This window comes from Pholcus phalangioides, unplaced genomic scaffold, assembly GCF_987345545.1.
Source record: "Pholcus phalangioides strain wild (caught in Gottingen) unplaced genomic scaffold, Ppha-v1.0 ptg000007l_1, whole genome shotgun sequence".
Taxonomy (NCBI): Eukaryota; Metazoa; Arthropoda; class Arachnida; order Araneae; family Pholcidae; genus Pholcus; species Pholcus phalangioides.
Genome location: NW_028301600.1, coordinates 51771456 through 51794930, shown reverse-complemented (window position 1 = coordinate 51794930; position 23475 = coordinate 51771456). Strand labels below are relative to the sequence as shown.

Here is a 23475-nt window from a genome sequence, read left to right as displayed (position 1 = left end):
CTCGTGAACTCTTTCTGTAGTAAATATTTCTTTTGTATTGATTTACGAAACTCCGTCTATAGGAAAGCAGCTTGCGAAAACTACTTAAAGTATTTTTTTCTGCACCATGTTTTTCTTTTAAAAAGGCTGAATTTCCTCTTTCCGGTGAAAAAAGAAGAAGCTTTTTGAACACTTCTTTGTTTGAATTAGAATGAAACCTACCCAAAATAAATTCGGTTAAAACGTTTTGCGAGTGAGGCAAGACGTTGCGAGGAGCAGAGTTACAGTAAATGCATTTTCAGTGGTAGAGCTTATCTCAAGTTATGCGCGCACCTTATATGCACAGAATGTTCTTCTCGAAAATTATTTACTTCTGTGAGATGATAAGGAAAGTACAGTGCATGAAAAGACTCTGCTCAACTTCAAATTTTATATATGCACTTAGGAGCGAAATAAGAAGAAAAAAAACCCAGGCGCTTTCTTGAAGATTTTTTCTTCTAAAGAGTTTCGAATTGTTGCTATATAAGAAACTCATTGCCTATGCATTTACATCATGCAAAAGAGTGAAAAGTACTACAGACACGATAAAAAAACCTTTCAAAATTCTACGGGAAATGCAATCTACTTTCCAGAAGCAACCTTTCTTTCCGCTTTTTATAAATTTACCCTTCCTCGACGTACATCAAATGCTACGTTATGTTGTGCTCAGGCATTCTTTTTTTCGGAGAGGCGTTTTGAGAATATTCCTGTTTTTCAAGAATAATTCTGAAAAGTTTACTTAAGGTACGAATTCCGCGAATTACTACGCCAGCTACAGAAAGACTCACATTGTATGAATAAACTCATTTATTAAGCTTTTAGCCGAAGTAATTGTTTAATCATAAACATATATTTTTCTGATTACCGTCATCTCAATGAAAATGTGAATAAGCATTAGATGGAGGTGGGAGGGCACAGAAAATCTTTTACAGAGAAGTCGTGAGTGGGAGAGAGACTAACCTACAAAAAGTATATTAAATAAATAAAAATTGATCAGGACAACATATCAAAGTGTAGTTTCAATATCCTAATTTTTAAAGGTCACACGACCCCTTAAGTGTCAGTTTTTCAAAAAATGACTTTAGAAAATATTTCATTCAATTGCAAATCAAATGCAAAAAATTTTGCGTCCATCAGTTAATTTGTATTTTTTCTTTCAAAATAATAGAAATAAATAATGAATTATAGCGTAAATGTATATTCAAGAGAAAACACTTTGAACGCGATTTTCTCAGATTGCAGTTTTTGAACTCATCCATTAGATTACAAGGAAAAACTGCTCAACCATAAATTCTGAAATGTCGCAGAAATGTTTATTCAACCCGTGCTAGTAAAATGAACCTCGAATTTGGATATCTAACTACTCGTTACAATTTTATGAATTTTTAAAGTTTGAAAAACCTATGCATTTCAAAAATCTGAATTCTACATTTTTTTCAAAAATATTTCCCATTGGCCAATTGAAAAGTCGTAGATTCATTTTATTAACACAAGTTCAATAAACATTTTTACAAAATTTCAGAATTTTTGGTAAAACAATTTTTTCTAAACCTTCCGGATGAGCTGAAAAACTGCAATCTGAGAAAATCACGTTTAAATTGTTTTCTCTTTGTATACATTCACTCCCTAATTCATTATTTCTTTCTTTTATTTTGAAAGAACAAATTAATCGATTGCTACGAAATTTTTGCATTTGCTTTGCAATCGAATGAGATTTTTTAAAATCATTTTTGAAAAATCGACTGATACCTCTGATACCCTGGTCATTATACCCCTTGAATGTTTTAAACTTTTCAATGGTCTTGTGAAGCGCAGGCCCCATATGCCCCTTTTCTTGCGCACGCCTGTGTCTATAATATGGCCAAGAGTAGTGAGAGAACTATCTCTGCTATTCACTTTAGAATAACAAATCTTTCTTTCAAGGTCTGTTGTCTTTTACAAACACCGTTTTCATTCCACTTTCTTTGAACGGGTAATTAAAACCCGATTAGTTTCTACCACCTCGCACTCTCAATTAGTTATCAAGAAAGATAACCTGTTGCCAGCAATTTCAACAGAAAATGCTTGTCTTTTGTTAAATCTTCTCTAATTTCCAGCATGAAGACGAAACATGCCGAGCTGGCAAAGATGAACATTACTTTATTCCGCATATTTTCACTCTAGACAGTTATTAGTACATAAGTGCCCATATAAACATGATTGTACTGACATAATGACTGAATAAAAGTTGTTCTATTCACTTGTTAGAACAAAGGAGATCATGTCAAAGGACTTTTGCTGCTGGGAGACATCAATGTCAATTACATGGATGATCTAAAGACAGCGGAAGAGGTGTGTGACATTTACGTAACACAAATTTGACAATTATTTTGTATTTATTAGCATAAAACGGCCCTTACAAACAATTACTGTTTTACCGGTTTTTTTGCATGTCATGTCAGTGACCAGACAGACAATATGAATAATTTTAAATAATTTCATTCTACATTAGAATTTTGGATTTGTTTTCTAATAAAACAAAAATTGAGCAATTGGTCAAGAAATGAGTTACATTAGATTTACGATCGGCGCTTGTTATACTGGCCCTACGTAATAGAGACCCTTCCGATACAGTGGCCAGTGCGATAAGTCCCAAACGTTTTCCTTTCAATATAACGTTCATTTCGACAGAACGATGGGGGTTCTTATAGCGAATGCGACTGTATAAAGTTCTGAATAACAAATTTTTTTATCAATTTTTTGCAGTCAAGCTCATCTTTCAACTGTGTTAAATAAGTATTTGAAAATTTTTGCGTCTATCTCATTTAAATGGTAAGCATCTATTAAATTTTAATAATAAGCGTCTATCTAATTTTATTGACAAACGTAGCTAATTTTGATGATGAGCATCTATCTAATTTTAAAAATAACCCTTTAACCATTACACTGATTTCAACAATAAAATATATGCTCTACATCCCTGTTTAGATGCGGCTTTTGGAAGTCGAATCCCTGTCTAATTGCCTGCCGAATGCGCAAAATAAATGTCATTTAATAATATCTATATATCAATAATTTTTTTTCTCAAATAGTAGTATTATGAATTTTTAATAAGGGTTATAACAGTATGACGATGCAGATGGGGAATGAATTAGTTAAATTTTTTTTCTCGATTTAGATGTACGAAACAGAGAAAAAAATTGAAGGAATGCAAAACAAAAACATATTTCTTAATATAAGCTGGGAAAAATAAGAATATTCTCTAGAGAATATAATCATTTCTAAATTTGAATGCGATTTAATTGTTATGACGCATTTCTCATAATCATTTATTAATTAAGCAACATTAGAGAAAGTCGTTATCTTCATCTTACTAAAATTTCAACTAGTATGATATACTGAATGCGTACATTTCATTACCCTTAATGAGAATTATTTGCGCGCAAGCCTTTCTAATAGTTCAATCCTAACGAGGAGAGCCACGAATCTATTATTCAGGTCGTGAACATCGATAATCATTCTATTTTATCGGGCCCTATTATGCAGCTTCGGCAGTAAAATTCAGTACTAAAGGACATCTAGTTACTGCTAAGCGAAAACATCAGTAATGAGCTCTTCGACCACCGAACAATAACAGCGAGAAACTTTAATAGTAATTAAAATTCTTCAGACTGGTAAAGTTGGAAGAGTTCAATTGGGGCATAGAATTTTTGGAGTTCATTAAAAACGAGCGATTGACTCTTAACGAACAGAAATTTGTTCTTCCCTTCCAAATTAGAGCTTCAAAAAATTAAAATAGTATCATTATTTTGATTCTGAAATTCGGTAAAACGAATAGAAATCCTTATTCTTTAAATAAAGTATTTTTATCGATTAAATGTCTCTAAATGTGCTCGATAAAAAAATATAAACTTTCGGTATTCAAAATCACTATTGAAGGCCAAGCCTTTTTTTATAATAAGCTTCTGTTTTTGCCGTTGATCTGATTTTTAACGTTAATTGAGAGACGATTATTTAAAATGTTCACTTCATTGCCTGTGGTTAATTGCTCTCCCTAGAGATAGTTATACCGATATTTACAGATTTTGATGTAGTTTGAGCCAAAGCATGTGTGTTCAAAATGCAGGTTAGACAAAAAAAAAAAAAGTTTAATTCTTATTGGCATCGTTGGGACTTCGGAGACTTTAAATGGATAATTTGATAACTCTTGCGCTGAAATTTCGAAAATTTTAAATGTGATAGGATAAAAATTTGACGGCAATAGCGTGTTTAATCGAAGAACAAGTATTGTTTCTTTTGGTTAAAAGAGAGATTTCAACGTCGAAGCACTACATATGATTGGTATGCGGTGATACCCACTATCTTTTAAATTTTTTATTCAATTTCTTCAAATCTAAGCGTCCAAGCAATTCAAGAATTAACTATATCAAAATCGTATCTATGTATACAGGGTGATCATGAAATAACTTTGACGATATACGAGGCCCCTAGTGGCCGCAAAAATCGACTAATGCTATTGAAATTCGAGATATAGGTGTTTCAGTGTATGCGCTTGAGAATTATGTGAGAAACATAAACCTATCTGTTGCGGTCACGGCACGGCTGCAGCAACAAAATTAAAAAAAATTCAAATAGCAACACTCATTTTTATGCATCGCAAAATTATTTACTTAGTAAAACACAGTGGATGGCGTAAAAATGGCACCTGAAGCACCATAAATGCAGGAGGAACACAAAGAAAGATCTTACCAAAAGATTGGTTCGCTAACCGTTCGGTCAGATCTGCAGGAAGTCCCTGATTAGCGTACCAACCACTTAGTGAAATTTTTTTTTGGCTGCGTCCTGCGTCGGCGTTTACGGTGGTACAGGTACCGTTTTAACGCCACATTCATAGTTTTTATTAAGCAAATAATTTTGCAATGTACAAAAGTGAGTGTTGCAATTTGAATTTTTCGAAATTTTGTTGCTGTAACCATAACCGCGAGAGATAGGTTTTGTTGCTCATCTGATTCTTGAGCGCATATTTCATTAGCATTAGTCGATTTTTGCAGCCACCAGGAACTCATATATCGGCAAAGTTGACTACCCTGTATTACGTACTAACTCTAATATATATTTTATTTTCATTATTGATACACACACAAAAAATGTGACCTGATCACACACACACAAATATTTCTGTTTCTTTTTTCACCTTATCATATATTATTTTTATTATATGTTGAATTATCGAATATTGTATTACAGTGCTACCGCAGAGTTTTAAATGTCGATCCAAAAAACTATCAGAGCCTTCACAACTTGTGCGTGGTCCATATGAAGCGTCATGAGCTGAAACGGGCAGTGGCCTGCTTTCACGAAGCGTCTGGCCTGGCACCTAATGTCGAATATATCCAACGCCATCTTCAGCTGACAGATCTTCTGCTGAGGCAAGGTGTTGAAGATGTCGACTCTGAAACCATTAATGGAAGTGATGTTGCTACTGATATAACAAAGCGTTTGCGTCATGTGCAACTCAACCAGTAAAGAGGGTCTCGAATCTTCTTGAAAACTTCAAAGTCCGATGACAAAGATGGTGATGAAATGAGTCTAGGGCTATGTAATCTTTTTGTGATAAGAAAAAAAAAAAACGTTTGCTGAAAATTTAAACGTCAAATATGTATTGCCAAAGTATATATCTTATCAGTGATGTTTTGCAATCCCTTCCATTCCACAGGAAAAAAAAAATACAGGCATGTATTCGCTATGTAAGCGAAACACGCATTTCGCGCAAATATCCTAAAAGCGTGATAGGACTGAGAAATGTGATGAAGGAAAATGAAAAAAAAAGAAATTCATACTTTTTTTTTTGGGTGATGGTATTGGAGATGGGGTCACTAAAAAGTGATCTGACCGTATTGTCTATTGATACGTTGGTTATTTTCTTTTATCTCGAGCATGCATACAATGTACTATGAGTAGTAATCATGTATAGTTTTTTGTTATAATACTTCCGTATGTTTTGTTTTGAATACAACAGTGTTTGGACATTATCTGTCAAAATTTTCAGCTGAAATCATCCGAAGTTTAAAAAAAATTATATTGCTATGTTTCAATGTTTGATTATAATTTTTTTTAGTAAATACCATAAACGGTCATTAGCAAAAGTAAAATATGAAAAGACATGCGTGAATTCTAATACCTTATCACACATTGAACATATATATAGAATGGATATTTATGTTGTAAAAATTTATTTTAAAATTACGTGGAATTCGTAAGTAACTGTAATGTATAAAAGTGTACAAAAATATTTGTTACATTTGAATCAAGAATTTTTCAAAGCTAGAAAAAAATGTGGATAACCGGTATCCATTGATAATAAAGACACGAGCTAGAAATCACATACACGATGGAAATGCGCATGTGGGCTTGCGTAATGAATGGTTAGTTTAATATGTATTGTACGGGGTGATTCAGAGCTCGTGGACAAAAACTTTAAAGAGTGATAGAACACATCTCAGCAATCAATTTTTATCGTGAAATGCATGGTCACAACTCAAGCGGTTTCAAAAATCAGGAAAAGGCGTGCATGCATTTCAGGTATGGTGCTGCTGAGGACAATGCTATAGAAGTGCAAATACATACTTTACTGGGTTTGTTTTCCGAAACGCGCCAGATCAAAAAACAGTTGAATGATTTCACCCGCGTCTGTGCGAAACGGGCACCTTAATCGATTGCATACCGGGAGTACCAGGAGTGTGAGTACATCACAAGACGCCTTTTTCACATAGACACCGGTGCAGTCGATCGAACGTTTTCGATCTGGCACGTGCGAGTGTTGGAAAACACTAACTAAAATGTCCAACTTCTCTTGATTCGTAAGTGGTAGGGGAACCCGTAGGAATCACCCATTTCTAATACAATTTATGATAGAAATAACGATAAGTGAGACAAAACCAGCGCTTTATGCGTTGAATGACAGTGCCGTCTAGCGTTTCATGGCTTGCGTTACGACCATGCTTTGTATGAAAAGAAATTCTTGCTTAGAGATCACTTTTAAGTGCTTTCCCATGAGTTCTGAATCACCCTGTACATGTTATCAAACTAATTATTTAAATTTCAATAGAATTATAAAAAAAAATTATGAATTTCCAAGGGGGTTTCTTGTATCCAAAAAGATTTAACGTCTGAATAGCTTGCATCTCGATCAATTTGAATGGAAAATTTACCATTTTAATACGCTATATTTTCAAAAATCTTTGAATAATGACAAATCTGTGATGGTGATGAAGAAGGTATTCGTTTGAATTATAACTTTCTATAATATAAACCTTTCATAGGTTACTTCTATGTTTCCATTAAAGCAGTATAAAATCTTAAAAATAAGTACCTGAAATATATATGTACCCATAAACCACATGGCAATCGAAAAGTAGACCAAATCACTTTAATAAAAATGAATTGCATGGTTTCGAACACAATAATTGTTGCAACCAGCTAGGTGTAAAGATTAAATTTCATGATGTTCCATAGATGCGTTTATTATTTTATGGTTGATTTAGATCCTCCCTGCCACGAACGAAGTTGCCTAATTTAAACGTATCTATTAGCTCTTTTCAAAAGTACGGTAAATCACAATGTATTTCCTTACCAAATAGCGAATTATTTAGTTTCTTTCTCCGCACACGTAAAATGGATTTCAGAAATGTTTAAATTCAAGAAGCCGTTTCATAGTTTAATTATTAGTTATGAGCAGGGCTCGGATGTTTATGGCATTTGCATTTTTCTGCGTTTTTTCGCTTTTAAGTCATTTTCCAAGTTTTCCTTTAGAGCATTTTTGTGGCATTTTAAGGATATTTTTTTAATTTTTAATTTTTTTTCAGAATGAGAAAAAGGTTAAAAAATTATAAATACCATAATAAGCATTTTATAAGCATTGTGCGTTGCTTTCACCACATCTGTATTGCTTTTTATAGATTACAGGCAAAATTTAGTAGCACAATTCAAAGTTAATTTAGTAAAAAATTCCAAGAGTTGGCCACTTCATTAAAACATTAAATAAAAATGAATTGAAGGAATTCTGATCCTATTCAGTCAGAAGACCTTTTTCTCGTAATTTAAAAGTGTTGATTGGGAACATGAGAAATATACTTGCATGTACTACAAGAGAAATTTTTCAAAACTTCAAATTCATGTTAAATGATTTTAATCCGTATGATGCGGCGTTCATTCAGATTTCGCAAGCTTTGTTTGGACGGGGGATATTGAAGAGCAGATGACGTGCAGTATTTTGGGGTCCTTACAGAAAGAAGGCATTGAGCTTATTGATGTTATCGATAAAAGCAACTGAATCTTTTTAGGTTTGCTAAAGGTGTGGTAGTCCAATTTGCTAATGCGAAATTCGGCAAAATGGTTTAAAAAAACCGTGGAAATATTTCTGATGTCTTGATAGGAATATCTACAAATTTTGAGATTAAAAAAGAACAAACTTCAGATAATTCTTTTTATTTTCAAGTATCCCCCAGTAGAAGAAACCGATATTGAGAGAAGTTTATTTCGATTTTAAATTTCACTTGCAAAAATTTATATATTTTGTCTTTCAGATTTCCTAAATTCATTCATAAATTAAAAAAGTTATTTGAAGAATTCCATTGGCAGTTTTTGATGAAATATATTGAGAATGAATTTACAAAAAATGTTATTTTGAATACTATAAAAAAATAACCCTATCGCTTTGAAACATAATCCGTTAAAAAAAAATTGATTTCTTATTTTAAAAGCATTTATTTTTTAAACTTTTAAGGCATTTTTCAAATTTTCAGAGTTTTTTTTTTTCGAGTTTTAAGGTCATTTTTTATGGTGATTTTCCGGGAATTTTCAGGTCCACAACATCCGGGCCTTGGTTATGAGAATTTATTCGTAAACAAAGCAACCGAACCCAAAGTAAAATTTACAAGTCAGCTGGCAGGGAAAAAAAATCTATATGCACGTGAAAGTTAGTTTGTTAACTTTTAAACTGTTGTATAGGTTAAATGAACCTTTTTAAGAAATTTGAAAAACTTATCGATGTTATTTACACACGCATGTGATTACAAAACTGAAATGTTAAACCTCCATGTTTGTGTAAGATATTCATACTTACTATGAAATCACTAGTTATTTATAATGAGATTTTAGTTTTTTCTTATCCAAAGTAATGATGACGTAATTTAATGGATGAATATTAAGAACATATTGAACTACCGTCAACAGGGGTAAAATTGGTCTTTTGCGCGTAACTTTGGAACAAAAAAACAAATATTATTTAGGCCGCTTCGTTATACAGGTTGTATATGTAACAGGGCGCATGGCATTTTACAGGCGAACTGTTGACCCTAGAGGCATTCTTCCAGTTAGAAAAATTATCCAAATAACATGTATATAGTACTCAGATATGTCATTCATGTTGCAAGGGGTTTTTATTTATTAAAATAAAAAAATTGACTTTTTATATGGACACCCTGCAACATTCGCTGAGCTATTTGAATTCAAATATCTCAGCGAATATTGCACGTAGAGACATGAAATTTTTCTTGTTAGCATTTTTTGCTGGCATCAGGTGACACAGGGCAACGGCTTACTAATTGGTTTTTAGGCACACGGGGACTGTATAAAAAGTTATTTTTTTAATTTTTATTTTATCAACAATACAACCCCTTGAAACATAAATGGCATATGTAAGTACTACACTTATTTGGAAACTTTATATAACTGGAAGTATGCCTCTAGGATGAACGGTTCACCGGTAAAATGTCATACCCCCCCCCCGTTTGCTATGCACCCTGTATATAGAAACCGCATATAACGTATAGGTTGCAACGCTTTCAACGATACAATATGTTTTTTCGTTCAGTGTTATATAAAAGCTTTGGTGTTTTACATCCAAAAGAACCTCCTCCTTTTCCCAATAATTTATTTTAGTCTAACATTGGCCAAAATCATGTAACAGCGTCGATTTCAATGAGCTTTGTCTTATGGGACTACATTCCCTTTAAATAAGAACGCTTTGGCCCACATTTTTTAAATATATATATGTTAAATTAATTAGAAACGTTCATTGCGTATATCAAATTTACTCTTGTAGTGAGTAATAATATATAGGTCTTTTAGAATGTTGAATATATAAGTCAATTGTATAACCTTTCATTAACTATTTTTCAATTTCATAAACTCGTGAACTTTCTTTGAAAAATGGTATGTTACCCCAGTCGACGGCACCTGTTCTTAATATAGTACAAAATGATCATAAAAGTTCTGAAAAACTATTTATTTATATATAAATTGACTGGAAAGAAGAGTAATATAACAATCAATTATTACAAAAAGCGTGGGAAATCAACTGTATTTTAGTTGAAAAGAGTATATCCAAAATTTTGTGTACTTTTTATTTATCGGAATTATGTATTTTAATAATATCCAACCATTAAAGCGATTTGAAAATCTGTTGCCTGAGATCTATTTGCATGCTTGCTTTAATGTATCGTGAAACTAATGGTATGTGGCTTTCATGTGTAATTAATTTGCACAACTATGTAAAAAATTAGCTTATTGTTTATAAATGCACGGATGTCTCGGCGTCATCTGTAAAGTGTATTATTCTGACGTATTGCTACTCACGTGTGACATAGAACTATGTATATGTAAATAATATTTTGAAAAGTTCGATACAAAATTTTGCAAGTGTTCTTCCGGACGGATATGAATTATCTGTTTGTTTTAATTTTTCTAATTATTTTCTCGTTGTTGTTTTATTGTATTTTCCTCCCCGACTGCAACGGCAATTGGAAATTTAGTGTGTTCTAATAAAATCCTAAATTCCTTAATGTCTTGTCTGTGTTCTTACTCGATATGTCAATCATATTCCGAAAACAAATTGGTACGAATTAAATGAAAAACATTCCGAGACAAAAGTGAAATTTAGTTTGGGTAATTTTTTGTTTCCTCATTATAGATGCATTGAATGCATTCTTATTACTAGATAACATGATAAAAAAGCATGAATTATGAGACCACACATTACCACATGAATAATAAGCATTTAGATCTTTAACCTTTGAATGCATGGCTTTGCATACATGCAAAGGGTCTTTAAACACGTTTATTTCTTCAGCCAGTTTGAAGATAAAAATTCAGAATTGCCTTTGCCCATAAGGTGAGGTCATATTCTTTCCATTTTATGTTTTGAATTTGCTGGCAGATATACCAATTAACGACAACTAATCTTTGTTGCTGAGCATGTGTGGCCGTGATTTCGCCAATTTTTTAAAATGTTTTGTTTGCAACCCGAACTTTTTTTCGTACTCTAGCTTGAATCGCAAAGAAAGCAGTTATATATTTGGAAAGTAATATATTACTTTTCAACACATTTATTTTATATGAAATTTTTGAGTCTCTGTACGTCCTCTTTAAGGCCCTTATAAGCAATACAATTATAAATAGATGTTTTTAAAATGATTTTACTGACTTTCTATACGTGTTATCAAGAGTTATCAGAGCTAAAAAAAAATCATGCATTTAATGGGTAATGTTTGAGTGATAGCAGACCAATCTTACAGACATGTGAATTCATGAAACGTCTATATTAGTCTATAATCCATGAAGAGGTAATCAAAGGCACTGTTCAGCATTCAAATAACCAAACTTATGCTTCTAAATGGCACATTGAAAAGAATCACTTAACTAAATAAATGAAAACTCATAGTTCATGACCATCAAAAATACTCATTGTGAATAATATAGGTGACTTCGAATTTGGGGTAAAACAGTTCAAATTTTTCTAAGGACCTCCTCCCTTAAAGCGCGTTTTCTAAAGTGAAATGTCATGAAACAATTTCCAGTATATATATAAATGTATATACACCGGTATACAAAATTATTAGAAAGATATTTTGGGATTTGTACATCCTGGTCTCTAATACGCTTTACATGCATTGTAAAAATCTTAGTTCATATTTTTTGATGTCTAGCTTTCCAAGTTACCTTCATACTTGTGTATATATTCTCCAATGGGCACTCAACGCAGTTCTCAAGACATAAAAGAAAGCCAATAGCATAGCAGACATCATTAATGAGTCTGAATCGAATTGTGAATCGTACGTTTCAAAAACACTTGAAGCCGATTCTAAAGACTTGGAAGATGGTGGCAAAGTAAATTGGAGTAATTTAACATAATAATTGAAGTATTTTGTTCAAATGTGTAGCGAAACAAGCGACGAGCACGCGCGCGTATAGGAAGTGGTCTTAGAGAAAAGCTCTGGTTTGAAAGGACAATTTTCAAGGCAAATGACTCATTGTGGAGATAGTCACTTGAGTCTAGGCGCAATTATCCGCAAAATGAAGTCGTGTAGACAAGACTTACAATCCTTTAATTAATCGCGAATGCTCCTCACGAACTGATTACAGGACACGACTGAATTAATATGTATATCGCCAAGACTTCTAAGAACCCTTTCGAACTTCGTGACATTAAGACAGATAATTACGACCTTTTCCCAAGTAGAATGTGTATTATAATTACTACGCGGAGAGAGTAAATTTAGTTAGGCTCCGGAGCAGTGTCCTCACTATTTCCGATACCATCAACGTCCTCAACGTTGTATTTCGTGAAAGTTTTCTGTCGACTTATACTCAAATCAGTGAAATGATAATTTATTATATTTTGGATAAAAGACTGAGGATTCCTCACAAATGGATTATATTTTGTTATAAAAGAGTTTTCAATTTGCGGAATTTATCTACTAATGGATATTTTCACATTTAAATTGAAATTTAAAAGAAAATTCGAGACTGGAATATTGAAGATTGAGTCTTTATTTAGAAACAAAACACTGGGAGTTATATTTATTTGTTAACAAATCTTATTATCGATGCGGTAAGACAGATACTACAAATATAAAAGAAAAACCTACAACGTGGATCCACAATTTTTCTATCTATAGCATTCTTACTTTTTGTAGCACTCGTGTCCACAGTTTATTTAGAGTCCGTGTTACTGTAAATTATATAAGTTCGAACTTCGCTAGTTCAATTGATACAAAATGTGATTGAATCAACTGTGATGGATAAGAGTTGGAGTATTGCGTAGTGGGACTATAAGTATTTTAGTGATCAAAATTTCTGGTTATAACTAAAAATAAATAAGAGAAAGAATGAAACAAGATCTATTTTTAAAACCAATTTTGAAAGTATGGTGTTTGCGAAGTATTGATATGATATATATCGTGAGATATTAAAAACTTGAACAAAAAAATGAACTTCATGCATGGGGCTTGTTGTACAGAATGATTCTAAATTCATGGGAAAAACTTTAAGAGGTAATATCCGACACACCTAAACCAGCATCTTTGATCATAGAATGTGCGGTCGAATCGCAGTAGCAAAGGCGGTAGAGGGTGTTTTTAGAGAGTGCTTAACTGCACTTCACCGTAAGATTTTTTCGACAGATTTGCTGCGATTTGTGCTGTCAACCATTAGACGGTGCATATGCACCATCGGATTGGATTGGAGTTCGTTTTTTATTAATGCAAGGACCATCAAGGTTATGCTGTGATGAGCGAATGATTAATGAAACAATGATCAAGAGGTATAACGACTTGTGGTTGAATTTGCGTTACTCAGGTTGCACCATGAGAGAAGTTCTTCCACATTACAATACCCTGCACCCTCAAATGGTTCATTGTACTTATTGCAGCAAATCCGTCAGAAAAATATGATATTTGCTTTTTTTGAAGTGCTATTGTGCGCTCTCTAAGAACACCCTCTACCGCCTTTGTTACAACGATTCGACCGCACATTCTATGACCAAAAATGCTTGTTTAGGAGTGTTCATGAATTTAGAATCACCCTACATCATATTTTTTTCTCGTATTCACTTTAATCGTATTGATGCATGCAAAACTTAGGTGGCAATATTAGTTTTCCTCGAAAATGACCTGAGTTATTAATTTCTATACACTGATATGTGTCCAGTGAAGTTTTCAGAAAAAACGTCATAAAAACCACAAAGTGATTTTCTAAGATAATCTCGTTGACCGTACAGAAGTTTTAAAACAAATAATTGAATAATAAATTAAGAATCGCAACTGTATATGGATACGTAATATGAGTCATTAACTAATTATGAGTGGTTCAACTGAGCTACATGTCAATATTATAATTTGTATCTTTGTTGCGCATTAACGTAATTGGTGATTAAGAAATACTCTGTGCTGTAAAAGAATTCTAGAAGGGTTTTAAAATGATTTTATTGTGCATAATCTTTTTTTTTTAGTTGTGTATTATCTTTCTGCATTGAGTATTTTTTTTTTAAATAAGTCTGACCCTTTCCCATGAACTAACGCATCACAGTCTAGGTTCCGTAACCAAACTTGAGAATTTTGTATTAATTCTTTAAGAAAAGAATAACTTCAAGCAAAGAAGCCAATAAGTCTAAATTTACATAATACTCGTTCTAGGAAAAAATTAATCTGATACTTAAATTCGGCTTACACATATACGTGTATATATATAGCACTCTTAAAAAGTATCTCATAACAAGTCAGGCGTTGTTCGTTATATGAAGTGTACCTGTTCATTACTTTTATTTCCTTTGCGTTCATCGGAAAAAAAAAAACTAGTGTCTAAAAGTTTTAAATAGAAACGCAAAAATTTTACAACTTCATTGGTCTTCGAAGAAAATGACTTTTTTTTCCTAAAATTGTGAACGCTAATATAGACAAATTAGAAACTTTACTCTGGGCACTACTTCAGCTTGTTAACAAAAGTTTAATTTCTTGATTACTCACTACACATTTATGAGTTTATAATGAAAATTTATCGATGCCAAAGAAAAATTCTTGTTTCATTTGGTTTATTTTTGCTCCTATAAGTATATTAGACATGCTAAAATGAACCAGTTCGTGTTCTAAAGTGCGAATTCGAAAAAGAAAAGAAAACCTGGCTAAAATTTTTATCATCTTCAATGACAGTATGAAACATTCGCAAAGAAATTTTTATGTAGTTTTTAGAAAATATAAATTTTTGTTATAATTGAATTAAGCACTGTAGAAGATGGAGAAGTAACATAAAATCGGGATGAACAAGAAGAAAAATTTCTCTTTCTTGTAATTTCTTTCAAGGTTGACATAAAAGGTACTCTAGTCTTTATATTCGAGTTTATTCATTTAAATGCAATTTATGGTGAATGTCACAAACAAGATTGCCGTTCAGATTCAATTGCTTTTTTTTAATGTTACAATATAACAGATTCTCCAATTTGGAAATACTATAAATATTTTTTTTTCACGTGTTTCAAACTCAGCGATAAAGAATTTAGGATAAGTACACTGAGTGGCTACTTTATTATGAGCACTTGACAGTTTTTACCAAATGAGCTATAGTGTCACACTATTGCCGATAGAGGGCTAATCTAGTATAAGAGAGCTTAATTCCTAAGCTAGTAGTATAGGTGATTTATTTTTTCTCCTATAAGTATATTAGACATGCTAAAATGAACCAGTCCGTGTTTCAAACTGCAAATTCATTGTGAAGATATGGGGAAAAAAGTGTGATTTGATGGACTGAATGTGGGATGATTGTAAGAGCTCATAGCCATGAACCGAGTATCAGCGAAACCACCGCAGGTGTGAAATATTCAACAGTACCTCTAGTTATAGTGTTTATATATTGGACTGTAAGGAAAAGAAACTGGATCTCAACGTGCAATTTGTGTTCGTCACTGACTGGTGAATGCTCGTGTGGAAAGCAAAGTATCCAGACTTATAAAAGACAACAAAATGGTAACAGTGCAGCAAATTGCAACATATCTTAATCAAGGATTGCCTCAAAGGAATTCTTAATGCATTGTTCGCGCCGTACGTATGGGATATAGAAGTCATAGGTCAGTTCGAACACCGTTGCTCTTTGTAGATAAAAGAAAAGTCTTGAATTCACCTAGGAGCGCAAGGCCTGGACAGTTGATAATTGGAAACAAGCAATGTGGTCCGATGAATCTAGTTTTCAGTTACACCATACAGACGGGCAAGTGAGAATTTGGAGACAACAGCCTGAAAGTGAACGGACACCAAGTGAACGCTGTAGTCCATCGAGCTAGTGGAGTTCAATGTGATGGTTGGGGGAAGATTTTCCTGGCATGCATGGGTGATGGCTACTCTCAACAAGATAATGCGCGCTGCTATAGTGCTGGTATTATACAGGATTGGTTTGAGGAATATGAAGGAGAGCATTTGTGGGATGAGGTCGAAAGAGTAATCAGACATCCAGTTGCACAATCAGCCAATCTCCCACTATTGGAAAGTGCTATTCATAAAGCAAGGTCTCAAATTTTGCAAACGACCTATCAGCATCTCGTAAAAATGATCCATGTAAAAAAAACACACAAAACAACGCTGTACTAAAAGCAAATGGTGGCCCAACGAAGTATTGACGAGGTGGTCATAATAAAGTATCTTTCCAGTGTATGTCACAAAACTTGAAATATGGTAATTCATTATATAGGCAGGATAACGTTATTTTCTTTATTACACTATTATTGCCTTATTACTTAATTTTCTACAAATCGGAAACAGATATCACATCTTCCTTACGAAGACTGCACATCTTTTAAAATTTCATGTCAAGAACAAAAGATTAAATTTCGTCAAAATTGTTTTATATTGAATGTAAAATTAAAGAACATCGCTAGAAATAACACTCAACTAAATCTTTTGTCTTTTACAAGCACCATAAATGCTCAGCAACAGAAGAAGAGCAAACATATGGCAACTTTATTACATGCTTAAACCTCTTCCCACCTGAGCCAAAACTAACGGCTGAAATTTTTTTCATTGATTTATGTTTATAGCACGTCAAATGCTCTTTAAAAATAAAAAAAAAATTGAAAAAATTAATTAACTAACCAATTAATTAATTTGGGTCGATATTTTCACTAGGATTATTTGTGTGTATGTGAGTGAGGAGCCCTTTCTCATACCTCAAGTCTTAACTTGGAAAAAAAATCATTAAAACCATTAAAAACCGTTAAAAATGAAAGTACGCATATGTGTGCGTATCTCTGAAGCGGAGAGCTTAAAAAAAATCACCATTATGCTACTTCTCGTGAGCATAGGCTGAAGCTTCCTGAACTGAATACTAAAAATGGATATAAAAAAAATTATGAATCTCGTCATTCTTTCATATTATTCGGATTTCATAGATTCGGGAATAATGAATGGCTCAAAAACAACGAAATAATCAAAAGTGATAAATGCTAAATTTGTTTTTGTTTATATGTATAAGAAATTCAATTTCCGAGAGAAATATACGCATTCAATATAAATGTCTTTAAAATTCATATTTTTCTGTCCCAAAACAACATTCGTCTATGGATACACGTACCCACGCATAGAAAATCACGTCTCTTTCTAATCTTCATCTGCAGGATGCATTTCCGGAGAGCCAAGGCAATAAAACCTCTTTCTCTTCATGGAAACTCGCCAGCTGAACTTTACGAAAAGTTTTAAGATCCAACATATGGAACCGTTCTCACAGGAATGTTTCTAGATGCCCATGGTATAAACTGGGAGTTTTGAAACACAGTGGCCATTAAAATTTTGTGATTTCGAGTCAGCCTTTCCGATGAGGAAGAACACAATTTTTCGCCGGTGTCCTATCCTCAGCTCCGGCGTCCGCTAATGATACTTCCGTGGACTCATTACGAGCTGACTGCTGATAAGGAAATGGCTTCAGAAACCATAGCGCTTTAGCTGATAGCATCCCGAGGTCTGCTGATAGAGTCCTTCATTTGCGCAATACACGAGCCCTGCCATTAAAAGCTGCTCTTTCCTCTCAGTTTTCCGATCCTGGGCAGAAATGTTTCGTAGGTTTTGGGAAGACTGATTGGCTAGTTTAACGCCCAGAAACCGATAGAACTAATATGGAGGGGGGAGGATACGCCGATGGTGCTCTGCAATCGTTAGGCGTTAAAAGAAATGTATTGTGTTTGTGGCCATTAAACACGTTTCTCTCACACATTTACCAGTCTGCTGCAGTAACAGTGCATCGGAAAATTCATGAAAATGTCTCATCCTCAGCCTTTTTAATGAGACGACATACATGTGACTGTGATTACCATAATTTGCTTCACTTCTTAACAGTGAATTGATTTTTACATTAATGTAATGTGGCGTAAGAAATTATGATTTCTCTGAACCAGATTATTAGGTGAAAATGCATTTATTATATATATATATATATATATATGGTGTGTGGTAATTTCACTATCGGAGCTTTAGATTTTCTACGAGCATACAACATGATGAAATGTGGAGATCGATTGTAATTAATTTTTTAATCTATACGCTAGAAGAGGAGTGTCAAATTGGTGAATAAAAAATATTCTCTCTCGGTATGAATCTCTGGAAATTTCCAAACTCTGGCCTTTTAAGAGAAAACTGTCAGTCAAACGAGATTCTCTAAAGAGACGATAGGGTGCCATAAAAATGGGGATGATTTTTAACCACCAATTTTGATAGTATACAGTATGAATTTGAATTCATGAAAGAAATTTTAAGAAGTAATATATTAGAAAGGTACCTAAACAAGTATTTTTTATCATAGAATGCGGTCGCAATAGCAAAGGCGGTAGAAAGTGCTCAACAGACGTCCCCCAAAACAAATATTATATATTTCCGACGGATTTCCTACATGTGCATCATGTGCAACATCGGTGCTACATGTGCAACCATTCGAGAGTGCACCTTCAGTTTAGATTGGAGTTTGTTATTTATTGATGCAAGAACCATTAAGGTTAGCTGCGCAAAACAATGATCAAGCAGTATAATGACTTGTGATAGAATTTTCGTTACCCAGCTTGCACCATGAGAAGGCTTACCACATTCAATACCCTGCACCATCAAATGGTTGATTGCACTTATTGCAGCAAATCCGTCAGAAAAATATAATATTTGCTTTTGTTGAAGTGCTGTTGTGCGCTCTCTGAAAACACCCTCTACTGCCTTTGTTGTAACGATTCGACCACAAATCCTGTGACCAAAAATGTTAATTTAGGAGTGTTACATCACCTCTTAAAATTTAAGCTATGAGTTTAGAATCACCCTGCATTCGTATTTAGCGGTTTTTTTTAAAAATTAAATTGTTATATATTTTCGAATGTTATGATTTAGTGAAGGGTGGGAATTTTTAAAATTTACAACCTGATTTTTTTTAATATGTGGGTTTTTTTTATGGAATATTTAGAAATCAGACGAATACGAATGAGAAATTCTGGAAGAAACAGCGAATTTTTGCTGAAGACTTTGAATAGAATAATAAGCAGTGGAATTCTATATAGAACAAATTTGTATTCCTCTTTAAGATTTAATATACTATTGATTTCTTTTAGAGTTAAGTTATATGGTTGGGATTTAATTAAAAACTACTAAATTGCTAAATAGGCGATTTGGTTACTACTCGTTTTTGCTAAAGAAACGTTTTTAAGCTCGATACAACTAGATTTATTCATGCATAGGTCGCACCGATGTAAATCTCAATGTTCTAGCATGTTCTAACCGATATGTGAACACTCACGAAGAAGAGACAAAAAATATTCCAAAGTGTATCATGCACTGTGTATAATGATCATAATTACAAAAACGATAAACGTAGAATGCGTGCTATCATTCGTTTACAGTGATGTTAAATGCGCACCCCTCTCTATACCACCACATGCACACTGAATTACATCTATTATTTATTTCATGTTATCCATGAAGGGTATAATAGATGGGGAATGTTTTTTTGTTTCAATATAAATCAACAATTTAAAAATTTAAAATCATCTTTTTTTTCACATTACATCTCCATAATTCCATATAGTTTTATTTTCGGGCAGTTTTGTAAGTTTAGCACATATATGGCCGTGTTTAGACTTGAGAAGTTAGTGATAAATCTCGTATTCAGCAGTTCCGGGACATCTACTTTAATCTGAAGCGATAACTTAACTTTATGTAGCAAGTAAGCTAAGGAAATGCTTCGAGGCAAAATAAACACAACTGCCTACATATTTCGAACAGAGGAGAAGGTCTGCTGGCTTATCAGGAAATGATATTCAAAAGTTTAGATCCTGTGTGTGTGTGTGTGTAGCAACTATATATATATATATATATATATATATAAATAATCGGTAGCAGCTTCATATTTTTCTCTTCCAACTAGCTCGCCTGCTTCAGTTGCGAAATATTTTCCTTACGATGTCAGTTTATGAAAAGCTTTGCTATAGGATTTCTGCTGCAAATGTCCTTCCGTTCCCTTTACAAAACAACTATACAATTAATGTAACTACTATAAGAAAACTAAAGAGAATTTCACTCACATCCTATGGTTCACGTACTTAAATATGTACGTTATAGTGCATTTGGAAAAAAACAAGACAATATCCCATGATAATTTAACGCATACTTATAGACTTAATTAACATTCGTCTATGCCATATATCTTCGGAAAATGAATATTACGAGGTTATCACCTTCAGCAAGGAATTAAATTAGCAGTTACGAATTTATTCAATCCAGGATATTTTATTGAAAAAAAGCTGAGTGATGAAATTCTTTAAACGCTCATATCTCAGGAAGTACCTAGCTGAAGTCAACAGCAATGATATCCTCAGATGCACATTGCAAAGGTGCACCCAGTGATGTCACTCGATATCTCTTCCAGTCTGGGCACCAGGCCCACGGCCCTGATTCTTAACAATTTTTTTACCTCTATATCTCGAGCAGTTCACAACGAAAATAGATGACATCGGTGTCGTTGGTTAGCTATTCTAAAGACAAAGCTGATGATAGTGACATAATTTTATTATTATGTCAGTACCTAAAACGTGATTCAAGACACAAAATACGTATTCACGTCAGAACTTGCGGTCGTGTCTATGACATAGCCTACCCCAATTTTTTTAAGAGAAGTGGCAATTTATTCAGTATGAAAATTTAGGTTCCGTACGCGGTATAAAATACGTGAATGAGTTTTGTTTTAATACTCTGATTTAACTCATCGACATGACGGCGGAAAGTGATTTTTTTTATCATAATACCTGCAATATCAGGAAGACATATCAAATTATGTTTTGTGGCATGGTTGACAACAAAACTATTGAAAAACTAAAGTTGAATAAGTTAGTACCGTCGACGCTGAAAGAGTTTTTCACAAAAACTTCAAAAATTACTATGCAGTTAATGCTCATATAGAGATATAGCCAAAAATAAACCAGGATATATTGACAGACTTCATGAATTTTAAAATGTCGTTGTTTGTCTCAAAAAAGTCATCAGTACAAATTCTACAGAATCTATTCGAACACTCACGACATGAAGAGTTGATTGATAAGAGGTGGATTGGCATGTCTCAGAGATGGATGCTATGCGGAAATGCATACTGCAATTCTCCGTTACAAAATGCTAATTTTGAGGCAAGTTTTAACGATCAATTAAATTATATTTTTTCAACTAAAATAGTTCATAATACTCCATGGATTGGTGAATTTTATTTCCATCCATGATTTGAGAAAAATTCTGGATTTAGCTTTGCTTTTTTTTGCAACATCAGAAGCTTAAGATGCCGCTGTGGTGGTCGAGTGGTTATAGTGCCGTACTCGTGATGCGAGGATCCGGGTTCGAACCCCACAGTGGTGGTCGGCTGAAGTTGGTTTTCTGTGGTTCCCAACTTCAAGGCGCAAATGCGAGCCGATCTCCCCGTTAAAAAGTCTCGCCACAGAGAGCAACAGTCCTACAACGGTAAATCATTCAACCATAACAGTTCACTCATAGTTAGTAAAACTGGGGGCAGATGACAGCACTACACATAACAAGCATTACACAGAAACAAACTTTACGTCAGGTTGCACTACACGTACATGCACATTCCCGCATATACCGATTCGTTGGGGGGTTCCGCGGGGGGGGTGCATTTGTGGTGTAGCAGTAGTAGGTAGGGGCTAGGGGATCCATGATGTTCTTAAGTCAGCCGCCTCGTTGGGCAATTTGCCTGTTGTGGTGTTGTATTTGTATTTGTATTAGTTTCTACAAGTACGTATTTGAAATCGAATAATGAAACCACTCTCAAAAAGATTCAATAGATATACATTTTATATCGGTTCTTTTTTGTTTTAAATCCAATTCTACTATAAATCTAACCCTCCTCATTAATTTAATCACTGTTGTCTCACATCTGTTAAGATTAGCTAAGTATTTCATAATTTAAAAATGAATAAAATTTTTCTTATATAATTAGTACTACAGATTATTTCAAGAGAAACATTCAAGTTTTACAAAATATATAGTCTATACAAGCTGTCCCAAATTGTTTCCACAGCGGATATCTCTGTAACGGTTAACTTTCGAAACATACTTTCAATTACAAAAGGTTGTAAATGACGTGCAGTTACTTAAAACCTCAAAATTTGTTTGAGGGGTCGTACACATGAAAAAATAGAGAAATTAACTTTTTATACAGTCCCCATGTGCTCAAAAACCCTATTAGAAAGTTGTTGCCCTGTCTCTCTCGATGCCAACAAAAAAATTCCATGTTTCCAAGTGCAATATTTACTGAAATATTCGAATCGAATTCAAAAAACAGAGGAAATTTGGGAAAGAACTGCTTCAAACGTATAAAAACCGTTTTACCCGCATTTAACGCTGTTTTTGCCGAATTTCCTCCGTTTTTCGAATTTGAATATGTCAGTGAATATTGCACTTGAAAACGTGGGATTTGTTATGTTGAAAGAGACGCGGAAACAACTTTCTAATTCGTTTTTGAACACGCGGAGACTGTATAAACAATTAATTTCTTTATTTTTTCATGCGTACGACCCCTGAAACAAATTTTGAGGTTTTAAGTAACTGCACGTCATTAAAAACTATGTTTCGAAAGTGAACGGTTACAGAGATATAGAGATATCCGCTGTGCAAATAATTTGGCACAGCCTGTACAAATATCACATTTTTCTTTCAAAATTACTTAAATATATTTAAATTCAATCAATACATCATGGAATATATAACGAAGTATAACTCTCTCACTCTCTCTCTCTCTCTTTCTTATGTTTCAAATATATCATACATTTCTATTTTTAGCTTTCGTTTCCGGTTTCAATGCAGTACGGCAATCAATAGTGGAAGGGCAAAAGAGATTTTTATGACATCTTCATCGTGAGGAAGGTTTTTAATTTCGCTTTCTATTTGACGCAAATGATTTCTTATAAAACCTTTAGCAGCCTATCCTAAAACTCTGTCATCCGTTTCGTAATAATAAGGAAGGAAAGTAAATATACAGAGAATCATAAAACGTTACCAAAGAAAATAAATTTTTGCCTGCGTTCCGTTGAATGATAGCACTTTTCTTTCATAAAACTTAATGAGAAGTGACTATTCACTGTATATGCAATTGAATATTAATACCAATCTTATTGAGTACATGTTCTTTACC

At 33.5% G+C, this 23475-nt stretch overlaps 1 protein-coding gene and 1 long non-coding RNA gene across 2 annotated transcripts in view; one reads left to right on the top strand and one right to left on the bottom strand.

Annotated features, from left to right (window-relative positions):
- The window catches only part of LOC149085464 (protein O-mannosyl-transferase Tmtc3-like), a 195450-nt gene extending 184609 nt beyond the window's left edge, over positions 1–10841 (top strand). The window contains exons 20-21 of the mRNA XM_089233480.1: positions 2266–2349; positions 5245–10841. Of these exons, the coding sequence (XP_089089606.1) occupies positions 2266–2349; positions 5245–5523 (363 nt within the window). The 3' untranslated portion in view covers positions 5524–10841. The remainder of the gene's footprint in view (positions 1–2265; positions 2350–5244) is intronic.
- Positions 1–23475, bottom strand: part of LOC149085463 (uncharacterized) — a 72990-nt gene that overhangs the window by 35155 nt on the left and 14360 nt on the right. The window lies entirely within an intron of this gene.